The sequence below is a fragment of the Coregonus lavaretus genome, assembly GCF_964263955.1.
Source record: "Coregonus lavaretus genome assembly, chromosome: 14".
In the NCBI taxonomy this organism is placed as follows: domain Eukaryota; kingdom Metazoa; phylum Chordata; class Actinopteri; order Salmoniformes; family Salmonidae; genus Coregonus; species Coregonus lavaretus.
Window position 1 is genome coordinate 36,497,570 of NC_140001.1, and position 12,442 is coordinate 36,510,011.

The following is a 12,442-nucleotide window of genomic DNA, read 5'->3' on the forward strand; positions in this document are numbered from 1 at the left end:
CTCCCAACATAGAACTTCAACACATAGAATGAACACACCCTGGCTCAACATATAGAGTCCCAGAGCCAGGGTGTGACAGATGCAGTACCTTAGACCACTGCGGCACTCGGCAGCACTTTTTCAGCGACCGTAAGCCGTCTCTTTGCACAAGCTCTGGAGAAGGCAATTTCTTTTGTAGTGTTCCATGAGTTCTATAAGCCCTCTGTGCACATACATATTGTGCTCTCTCTCCATATAGATTCTTCCCTAACCGATCCAGTCTCCCCCTTGTGATTTGTGATTGACTTGTGAAGAAACAGTTCACATTTTCTGTGAAAATTCACAGTTACATTAATTAGAACTGAGAACTACTACAAACTATTGTCTGGTGCAGGAATAGACACAGAAAAGACATTGGCCTAACATCAATACTAACCTTTAGACAAATACTGTAAGTTATCACACCCGGTCTCAGTGATGGCTAACTCTGGAAATTCCGTTGGCCTCTACTGAGTTGTACCATTTTGTGGAACAATCTTCAACATGTTTTTAAATGTGATGTTTTGGTGCCTCTAGGGCAATTCAGAAAGCTGATTGAGGACCTTATTACGGATTAATGTGTTTGTTATTTGTACTTATATTTTGATGTGTGTATTTCTGTCATTTCTGTAGTTCAGGGTTCATCTGTAAAAGAGACATTGGTCTAAGTATGACTCCCTGATAAAATAATGGTTAAATAAAAACAAAAATATATATAAGAGAACTAATTCAGACCACCATGGCAGGCATGCAGCAGCATACAACATATATGAACTACAAAGACTATAGGACACAATATAATAAAGTTTTCATAGTCTTGCATAACCAGATGTTGTATTCGCATGTTCACTCTGCACCTAGATGCCTGCATGGCACACCAGCCTACTATATTCATCAAGTCATAAAGTTGAGCATACTATATATACAGTACCAGTCAAAAGTTTGGACACACCTATTCATCCAAGGATTTTTCTTAATCTTTACTATTTTTGACATTGTAGAATGATAGTGAAGACATCACAACTATGAAATAACACATGGAATCATATAGTAACCAAAAAAGTGTTAAACAAATCAAAATATATTTAATATTTGAGATTCTTCAAATAGCCACCCTTTGCCTTGATGACAGCTTTGCACACTCTTGGCATTCTCTCAACCAGCTTCACCTGGAATGCTTTTCCACCAGTCTTGAAGGAGTTCCCACATATGCTGAGCACTTGTTGGCTGCTTTTCCTTCACTCTGCTGTCCAACTCATCCCAAACCATCTCAATTGGGTTGAGGTCGGGGGATTGTGGAGGCCAGGTCATCTGATGCAGCACTCCATCAATCTCCTTCTTGGTAAAATAGCCCTTACACAGCCTGGAGGTTTGTTGGGTCATTGTCCTGTTGAAAAACAAATGATAGTCCCACTAAGCCCAAACCCGATGGGATGGTGTATCGCTGTAGAATGCTGTGGTAGCCATGCTGGTTAAGTGTGCCTTGAATTCTAAATAAATCACAGACAGTGTCACCAGCAAAGCAACCCCCAACCCCCAACCCATCACACCTCCTCCTCCATGCTTTACGGTGGGAACTACACATGTGGACATCATCCATTCACCCACACCGCGTCTCACAAAGGCACGGCGGTTTGAACCAAAAGTCTCCAATTTGGACTCCACACCAAAGGACACATTTCCACCGGTCTAATGTCCATTGCTCGTGTTTCTTGACCCAAGCAGGTCTCTTCTTCTTATTGGTGTCCTTTAGTAGTGGTTTCTTTGCAGCAATTCGACCATAAATACCTGATTCAAACAGTCTCCTCTGAACAGTTGATGTTGAGATGTGTCTGTGACTTGAGCTCTATGAAGCATTTATTTGGGCTGCAATTTCTGAGGCTGGTAACTTTAATGAACTTATCCTCTGCAGCAGAGGTAACTCTGGGTCTTCCACGCCTGTGGCGGTCCTCATGAGAACCAGTTTCATCATAGCGCTTGATGGTTTTTGCAACTGCACTTGAAAATGTATGCACTCACTAACTGTAAGTCGCTCTGGATAAGAGCGTCTGCTAAATGACTAAAATGTAAAATGTAAGAAACTTTCAAAGTTCTTGAAATGTTCCATAATGACTGACCTTCATGTCTTAAAGTAATGATGGACTGTCGTTTCTCTTTGCTTATTTGAGCTGTTCTTGCCATAATATGGACTTGATCTTTTACCAAATAGGGCTATCTTCTGTATACCCCCCTACCTTGTCACAACACAACTGATTGGCTCAAATGCATTAAGAAGGAAATACATTCTACAAATTAACTTTGAAGATGGCACACCTGTCAATTGAAATGGATTCCAGGTGACTACCTCATGAAGCTGGTTGAGAGAATGCCAAGCGTGTGCAAAGCTGTCATCAAGGCTATTGATGGCAATTGGAACTGGCTATTTGAAGAATCTCAAATATAAAATATATTTTGATTTGTTTAACACGTTTTTGGTTACTACATGATTCCATATGTGTTACAGTGAGGGAAAAAAAGTATTTGATCCCCAGTTGATTTTGTACGTTTGCCCACTGACAAAGAAATTATCAGTCTATAATTTTAATGGTAGGTTTATTTGAACAGTGAGAGACAGAATAACAATAAAAAAATCCAGAAAAACACATGTCAAAAATGTTATAAATTGATTTGCATTTGAATGAGGGAAATAAGTATTTGACCCCCTCTCAATCAGAAAGATTTCTGGCTCCCAGGTGTCTTTTATACAGGTAACGAGCTGAGATTAGGAGCACACTCTTAAAGGGAGTGCTCCTAATCTCAGCTTGTTACCTGTATAAAAGACACCTGTCCACAGAAGCAATCAATCAATCAGATTCCAAACGCTCCACCATGGCCAAGACCAAAGAGCTCTCCAGGGATGTCAGGGACAAGATTGTAGACCTACACAAGGCTGGAATGGGCTACAAGACCATCGCCAAGCAGCTTGGTGAGAAGGTGACAACAGCTGGTGCGATTATTCGCAAATGGAAGAAACACAAAAGAACTGTCAATCTCCCTCAGCCTGTGGCTCCATACAAGATCTCACCTCGTGGAGTTGCAATGATCATGAGAACGGTGAGGATCTTGTCAATGATCTCAAGGCAGCTGGGACTATAGTCACCAAGAAAACAATTGGTAACACATTACGCCGTGAAGGACTGAAATCCTGCAGCGCCCGCAAGGTCCCCCTGCTCAAGAAAGCACATATACAGGGCCGTCTGAAGTTTGCCAATGAACATCTGAATGATTCAGAGGAGAACTGGGTGAAAGTGTTGTGGTCAGATGAGACCAAAATCGAGCTCTTTGGCATCAACTCAACTCGCCGTGTTTGGAGGAGGAGGAATGCTGCCTATGACCCCAAGAACACCATCCCCACCGTCAAACATGGAGGTGGAAACATTATGCTTTGGTGGTGTTTTTCTGCTAAGAGGACAGGACAACTTCACCGCATCAAAGGGACGATGGACGGGGCCATGTACCGTCAAATCTTGGGTGAGAACCTCCTTCCCTCAGCCAGGGCATTGAAAATGGGTCGTGGATGGGTATTCCAGCATGACAATGACCCAAAACACACGGCCAAGGCAACAAAGGAGTGGCTCAAGAAGAAGCACATTAAGGTCCTGGAGTGGCCTAGCCAGTCTCCAGACCTTAATCCCATAGAAAATCTGTGGAGGGAGCTGAAGGTTCGAGTTGCCAAACGTCAGCCTCGAAACCTTAATGACTTGGAGAAGATCTGCAAAGAGGAGTGGAACAAAATCCCTCCTGAGATGTGTGCAAACCTGGTGGCCAACTACAAGAAACGTCTGACCTCTGTGATTGCCAACAAGAGTTTTGCCACCAAGTACTAAGTCATGTTTTGCAGAGGGGTCAAATACTTATTTCCCTCATTAAAATGCTAATCAATTCATAACATTTTTGACATGCGTTTTTCTGGATTTTTTATTTTTTTATTCTGTCTCTCACTGTTCAAATAAACCTACCATTCAAATTATAGACTGATCATTTCTTTGTCAGTGGGCAAAGGTACAAAATCAGCAGGGGATCAAATACTTTTTCCCTCACTGTATGTCATAGTTTTGATGTCTTCACTATTATTCTACAATGTAGAAAATAGTACAAATAAAGAAACACCCTTGAATGAGTAGGTGTGTCCAAACTGTTGACTGGTAGTGTATGTCCTTGCAAGTCAAATTGCTTTGCCCTTTGAGACATTCCCAGAAGATGACAGTCTATTCTTGCCTGGTGAAACCGACTGACCTCCTCGAGTAGAGAAACAGAATGTGATCTCGCAAGATCATGATGGTCGAACGCTGTCTATTCACTAGCTCTACAGTACTTCATGAGGCAGAAGGGCTTACTTGGACAGAGGGCATTACAGGTGATCTTCTGCACAGACATGCCCTGGCAGAAAGCCCCTCCGTTGAGTGGGGCAGGGTTGGTACAGGTACGGGAGCGTTTCTGGACACCCCGACCACAGGGCACGTTACAAGGAGACCACTCTGTCCACAGCGACCAACCACCATTCACTACAGAGAGAGAGATAGTGGTGAGAGAGAGAGAGATGGGGAAAGAGAGAGATATGAGGTGAGACAGAGAGAGAGAGAGAGAGAGAGAGACAGAGAGAGAGAGAGAGACAGAGAGAGAGAGAGAGAGAGAGAGAGAGACAGAGAGAGAGAGAGACAGAGAGAGAGAGACAGAGAGAGAGACAGAGAGAGAGACAGATGGAAGGAGAGAGATGGATGGAGAGAGATTGAGATAGCGAAAGAAAGACAGAAAGACAGAAAGAAAGAAAGAAAGAAAGAAAGAAAGAAAGAAAGAAAGAAAGAAAGAAAGAAAGAAAGAAAGAAAGAAAGAAAGAAAGAAAGAAAGAAAGAAAGAAAGAAAGATCGAGAGAGCAAGAGAGAGTGAAAGAGAGGGAAACTTTATTTAAACAAATCTAATCTCCCACAGAGTTAACTATATAGACAACATTTTAGAGGTATTAATGACTAGCAATGCTCCATGATGTTACAACATCACTAGAAGCTTGAACATAGTGTACAGTACATCAAATGTGGAGAATGTGAACTACTCTTCCGTTAATAGCCAGTTCAATTGTCAAAGCTCTTTGAAACAAAGAGAAAAAATTATTACGAGGAATTCATTCAAACAGGCCACTGCACATTAATACAGTTGGGCAGTTTAAGTCAGAATTAATGAGAGGTTCTCTTACTAAGTAGTCAACCACTGTGTGGTCTGATTTGTTTGCTCTATGATTTGTATGAGTGGAGACGTGGAGGCAAAATGTTTTCTACCAAATGCTACCAAAGCTTGTGAGCCGCCACATTGCTCCAAGGCCTCTGGTGAATGCATAATTCATAAGCAACATGCCTTTAAATGAGATGAACACACAGTAGCGTATACCCTTTCATAAAATACACATTGATTTCAAAGGGGAGGCAGTGAATTGACTCTTTGAATAATACATTTATCTAAATAAAGGGAAACATCTTTCTTAACAAAAACACTGAGATGGGTCTCATTCATTTGTGTGGGGGCATGAAACACACAGCAACTTGATCTGAGGCGCACTGTAAACACTTTGGTCTGGTTCGCTAGCACTGATTAAGCCTACTGCCGCACTAAAAATGTTCAATGATGATTCTCCATTAAATGTGTCTGGGAAACTAGGCCTACAATAGGCAATCACAGTCAGCTAATGGCTGAAGCTGGGCCTGGAGCCTTACCAAAAACAATCACAGTGGCTGTGGCACTGCGTTTCTTGGCCACAATGTTGCTGGCCAGGCATGTGTAGTTTCCCGAGTCGGACAGTCGTGCCTCGTTGATGATGAGATTGTGGTCAGCTCGGGTGTCAATGTTGTCATCGGTCAGGGAGCTCACTAGCTCTTCGTTCTTCAACCACTCCACCTGCCCACAAGAGAGGGAGAGAGCGAGAGAGAGGGAGTGAGAGAGTTATTACAGACTTATTACATCACACAACATATACAACCCAACCACATCATCCAATCACATGACCATAGCCATTAGGCAGTCAGAGGAGGGCCATAACCAATTACCAGCAACACAGACACAGAGAGGAAAACAAATTATGAATTACAAACTTAGTGACGCTTTACTGCTCCTACCCTGGTCTATGGAGCTGCATCGCTGCTTTTGCAAATTGCATTCACACTGGAAGAATAGGGCTGGTTGATGGATTTATAGGGTGCTCCTAAATAGCAAACCCATGGAGTGTTTTCAAACTGCAAAAACGTGCACACTTATTGCACTGCACTGGGCACACACAAACACACCCACACTCACAATCATTCTTCATAGATAGGCCTACTGTATTCTCTACTCTAAACTACAGCCAATCTGACTTCATTGAAGACTATACTGTATGACCTAGAAAGAGTAGAACTGGGAATAGCCTTTTTTCCCTTCACTTTAAACAAGCCTTGGAAAACACATCCATTGGATTCCAGATTCCAAGGCGCAATTAAAAGATACCTTTTAGCAGGGTGGCATCAGAGGCCAGCAGTTAATGTACTAAAGTTGAAAGATAAGGGGGGAAAAGACTGGGGATTTACTCTAATGTTCCATGATTAAAACTATCTATGACTGGATGAGAGCCGACTGGATGACGCGACAGCGGCGGTGGTAGAATAGTCTTTTCCTCTTCATGTATGTATTTATTTCAATTTGATCAGGGGAAATTTGCAAGTTGAAAGAGGCAATTAAAGCGTGGCACAATCTGCCTGGCCCTCACTGCTGAGCTGTAAGACCTGCTCTACATTCCCGGGCTGTCGACTGCCGCGGCTAACAGCCTTAGGTTAATGATGAAAAGATCCACCCAGCAGAAGGAAGAAGAGAAGGAAGAAGAGAAGCTGTGGCCGGACAAATTAGCCCTGTAAGTGTGTGTCGGAGGATGTGAGAGATGAATTGCCTAATTGGCACATTTGTTTCAATTAGGATGTGGTTATCAGTGTCACAGGCTTGACGGAGAGCAGGGTTCCAGGGCCCCATCACCGACACGAGGGGGTCCTGTGATTTCATTATGATGACGATTGAGCCAACGGAGTGATGGTTAACTCCTCCAGGCCGAGGCTGTGTGTGTCTGTGGGGGTCTGGGGCCCAGGAGGACTGTGGGCAAGGGAGGACCTCTAATATCCTGGAACGGAGAGGAGACGGAGGCTTGGGTGGGTGGGTGACAGTCCGAGGCCTATGGGTGGTTGACAGTAAAGTCTTATGTCCGTAATGTATTTTTGTTGTGTGTTTGGACCCCAGGAAGACTAGCTGTCGTCATGTCGAATTGAGATAAAGATACACTACATGACCAAAAGTATGTGGACAGCAGCTCGTCGAACATCTCATTCCAAAATCATGGCATTAATATGGAGTTTGTCCCCGCTTTGCTGCTATAACAGCCTCCACTCTTCTGGGAAGGCTTTCCACTAGATGTTGGAACATTGCTGCGGGGACTTGCTTCCATTCAGCCACAAGAGCATTAGTGAGGTCGGGCACTGATGTTGGGCGATTAGGCCTGGCTCGCAATCGGCCTTCCAATTCATCCCAAAGGTGTTTGATGGGGTTGAGGTCAGGGCTCTGTGCAGGCAAGTCAAGTTCTTCCACACCGATCTCGACAAACCATTTCTGTATGCTGAAACAGGAAAGGGCCTTCCCCAAACTGTTGCCACAAAGTTGGAAGCACAGAATCATCTAGAATGTCATTGTATGCTGTAGCATTAAGATTTCCCTTCACTGGAACTAAGGGGCCTAGCCCGAAACATGAAAAACAGCCCCAGACCATTATTCCTCTTCTACCAAACATTACAGTTGGCACTATGCATTCGGGCAGGTAGCGTTCTCCTGGCATCCGCCAAACCCAGATTCGTCCATCAGCCTGCCAGATGGTGAAGCGTGATTCAACACTCCAGAGAATGCTTTTCCACTGCTCCAGAGTCCAATGGCAGTGAGCTTTACACCACTCCAGCCGACTCTTGGCATTGCGCATGGTGATCTTAGGCTTGTGTGCGGCTGCTCGGCCATGGAAACCCATTCATTAAGCTCCCAATGAATAGTTATTGTGCTGACGTTGCTTCCAGAGGCAGTTCGGAACTCGGTAGAGAGTGTTGCAACCGAGGACAGGCGATTTTTACTCGCAACGCGCTTCAGCACTCGGTGGTTGCGTTCTGTGAGCTAGTGTGGCCTACCACTTCGCGGCGGAACCGTTGTTACTCCTAGACGTTTCCACTTCACAATAACAGCACTTACAGTTGACCGGGGCAGCTCTAGCAGGGCAGAAATTTCACTAACTGACTTGTTGGAAAGGTGGCATCCTCTGACGGTGCCACGTTGAAAGTTACTGAGCTCTTCAGTAAGGCCATTCTACTGCCAATGTTTGTCTATGGAGATTGCATGGCGGTGTGCTTGATTTTCTACACTTGTCAGCAACGGGTGTGACTGAAATAGCCGAATCCACTAATTTGAAGGGGTGTACACATATAGTGCCATCGGACAATATTCAGATCCCTTGACTTTTTCCACATTTTGCTACGTTACAGCCTTATTCTAAAATGGATAAAAAATAAATAATAAACTCAACAATCTACACACAATACCCCATAATGACAAAGTGAAAACAGGTTTTTAGAAATGTATGCACATTTATTACAAACAAAAAACAGAAATACCTTATTTACATAAGTCTTCAGACCCTTTACTATGAGACTCGAAATTGAGCTCAGGTGCATCCTGTTTTCATTGATGATCCTTGAAATCTAACTACAACTTGATTGGAGTCCACCTGTGGTAAATTCAATTGATTGGACATGATTTGGAAAGGCACACACCTGTCTATATAATGCCCCACAGATGACAATGCATGTCAGAGCAAAAACCAAGCCATGAGGTCGAAGGCATTGTCCGTAGAGCACCGAGACAGGATTGTGTCGAGGCACAGATCTGGGGAAGGGTACCAAAAAATGTCTGCAGCATTGAAGGTCCCCAAGAACACAGAGGGTTCTATCATTCTTTAATGGAAGAAGTTTGTAACCACCAAGACTCTTCCTAGAGCTGGCTGCCTGGCCAAACTGAGCAATCGGGGGAGAAGGGCCTTGGTCAGGGAGATGACCAAGAACCCAATGGTCACTCTGACAGAGCTCTAGAATTCCTCTGTGGAGATGGGAGAACTTTCCAGAAGGACAACCATCTCCGCAGCACTCCACCAATCAGCCACTCCTCTGTAAAATAATAATAATAATATGCCATTTTATCCAAAGCGACTTACAGTCATGTGTGCATACATTTTTAGGTATGGGTGGTCCCGGGGATCGAACCCACTACCCTGGCGTTACAAGCGCCATACTCTACCAATTGACCTACAAAGGCACATGACAGCCAGCTTGGAGTATGCCAAAAGGCACCTAAAGACTCTCAGACCATGAGAAACAAGATTGAACTCTTTGGCCTGAATGCCAAGCATCACGTCTGTAGAAAACCTGGCCTACGGTGAAGCTTGGTAGTGGCAGTATTATGCTGTGGGGAGGTTTTTCAGAGGAAGGGACTGGGAGACAAGTCAGGATCGAGGAAAAGATGAACGGAGCAAAGTACAGAGAGATCCTTGATGAAAGGAAAATCTGCTCCAGAGCACTAAGGACCTCAGACTGGGGCGAAGTTTCACCTTCCAAAAGGACAACAACCCTAAGCACACAGCCAAGACAACGCAGGAGTGGCTTCAGGACAAGTCTCTGAATGTCCTTGAGTGGCCCAGCCAGCTCCCGGACTTGAACCCGATCTAAAATCTCTGGAGACACCTGAAAATATCTGTGCAGCATTGCTCCCCATCCAACCTGACAGAGCTTGAGAGGATGTGCAGAGAAGAATTGGAGAAACTCCCCAAATACAGGTGTGTCAAGCTTGTAGCGTCATACCCAAGAAGACTCGAGGCTGTAATCGCTGCCAAAGGTGCTTCAACAAAGTACTGAGTAAAGGGTCTGAATACTTTTGTAAATGTAATATTTCAGTTGTTGTTTTTTTATCAATTTGCTAAAATTTCTACAAACATGTTTTTGCTTTGTCATTATGGGATATTGTGTGTAGATTGATAAGGGAAAAAAACTATTTTATAAATTTTAGAATGAGGTTGTAACGTAACAAAATGTGGAAAAAGTCAAGGGGTCTGAATACTTTCCGAATGCACTGTACTTTTGTATATACAGTGGGGGGAAAAAGTATTTAGTCAGCACTCATTGTGCAAGTTCTCCCACTTAAAAAGATGAGAGAGGCCTGTAATTTTCATCATAGGTACACGTCAACTATGACAGACAAATTGAGATTTTTTTTTCTCCAGAAAGATCACATTGTAGGATTTTTTATGAATTTATTTGCAAATTATGGTGGAAAATAAGTATTTGGTCAATAACAAAAGTTTCTCAATACTTTGTTATATACCCTTTGTTGGCAATGACACAGGTCAAAAGTCTTCACAAGGTTTTCACACACTGTTGCTGGTATTTTGGCCCATTCCTCCATGCAGATCTCCTCTAGAGCAGTGATGTTTTGGGGCTGTCGCTGGGCAACACAGACTTTCAACTCCCTCCAAAGATTTTCTATGGAGTTGAGATCTGGAGACTGGCTAGGCCACTCCAGGACCTTGAAATGCTTCTTACGAAGCCACTCCTTCGTTGCCCGGGCGGTGTGTTTGGGATCATTGTCATGCTGAAAGACCCAGCCACGTTTCATCTTCAATGACCTTGCTGATGGAAGGAGGTTTTCACTCAAAATCTCACGATACATGGCCCCATTCATTCTTTCCTTTACACGGATCAGTCGTCCTGGTCCCTTTGCAGAAAAACAGCCCCAAAGCATGATGTTTCCACCCCCATGCTTCACTGTAGGTATGGTGTTCTTTGGATGCAACTCAGTATTCTTTGTCCTCCAAACACGACGAGTTGAGTTTTTACCAAAAAGTTCTATTGTGGTTTCATTTGACCATATGACATTCTCCCAATCCTCTTCTGGATCATCCAAATGCACTCTAGCAAACTTCAGACGGGCCTGGACATGTACTGGCTTAAGCAGGGGGACACGTCTGCACTGCAGGATTTGAGTCCCTGGCGGCGTAGATTGTTACTGATGGAAGGCTTTGTTACTTTGGTCCCAGCTCTCTGCAGGTCATTCACTAGGTCCCCCCGTGTGGTTCTGGGATTTTTGCTCACTTGTGATCATTTTGACCCCACGGGGTGAGATCTTGCGTGGAGCCCCAGATCGAGGGAGATTATCAGTGGTCTTGTATGTCTTCCATTTCCTAATAATTGCTCCCACAGTTGATTTCTTCAAACCAAGCTGCTTACCTATTGCAGATTCAGTCTTCCCAAACTGGTGCAGGTCTACAATTTTGTTTCTGGTGTCCTTTGACAGCTCTTTGGTCTTGGCCATAGTGGAGTTTGGAGTGTGACTGTTTGAGGTTGTGGACAGGTGTCTTTTATACTGATAACAAGTTCAAACAGGTGCCATTAATACAGGTAACGAGTGGAGGACAGAGGAGCCTCTTAAAGAAGAAGTTAGAGCCAGAAATCTTGCTTGTTTGAAGGTGACCAAATACTTATTTTCCACCATAATTTGCAAATAAATTCATTAAAAATCCTACAATGTCATTTTCTGGAAAAGAAAATCTCAATTTGTCTGTCATAGTTGACGTGTACCTATGATGAAAATTACAGGCCTCTCTCATCTTTTTAAGTGGGAGAACTTGCACAATTGGTGGCTGACTAAATACTTTTTTTCCCCACTGTATAGTGAAGATACAATCAGAGACCTGGGTGGGTGACAGTTAAGCCTTCCTCATGCTTCCAATCCAAAACAGTTTGTGCATATCTTATGATAACATTTTGTGAAGTTTTTTTCATTTTGGTCTTTGGCAAGGGTTTTTTCGGCTGTACGTGCACACATTTTTTCTTGAGGCAATCCAAAATTCGGTAGCCGAAGTCTAAGCCGCTTCGTCGGTGATTGGTCAACAATAAGGATTCTTCAATTAAGTTTGTTGTCATTCAACGAGAGACGACTCGTTTTCATGCACATTTTATCAATTGAGAAATACTGCACCAAAAATTCTACATTTATTACAAATTTCTTGAGTTATTTTAGATTAATTCTGACTATTTTGAGGAAGTGTATACTGGTTACGGCATCTCAACAGGGACAAAAAGTACTATTGCCGTTTTTTTCTCGTTTTTTCAAGCGAAGGTCTTTTTAGGGAGTATGCGAGGCACAGACGTTCACTTCGCTTAGCCGAGTTCTGCTAGGAGCAAACCGAACCTAGTATGCAGACGCCTTTAGAGACCTATGGGTGGGTGACACTCAGAAGCATAGCTATGGAAGTGTTGATAAATGTATTGCATTGGCGCTATGAGAGTATGCATCT

General features: G+C 43.5%; 1 protein-coding gene across 1 annotated transcript in view; it reads right to left on the reverse strand.

Moving 5' to 3' along the window:
• The window catches only part of unc5db (unc-5 netrin receptor Db), a gene marked incomplete at both ends in the record, with an annotated part of 221,555 nt that overhangs the window by 25,733 nt on the left and 183,380 nt on the right, over positions 1-12,442 (reverse strand). The window contains 2 exons of the mRNA XM_084177511.1: positions 4,395-4,562; positions 5,763-5,943. Of these exons, the coding sequence (XP_084033637.1) occupies positions 4,395-4,562; positions 5,763-5,943 (349 nt within the window). The remainder of the gene's footprint in view (positions 1-4,394; positions 4,563-5,762; positions 5,944-12,442) is intronic.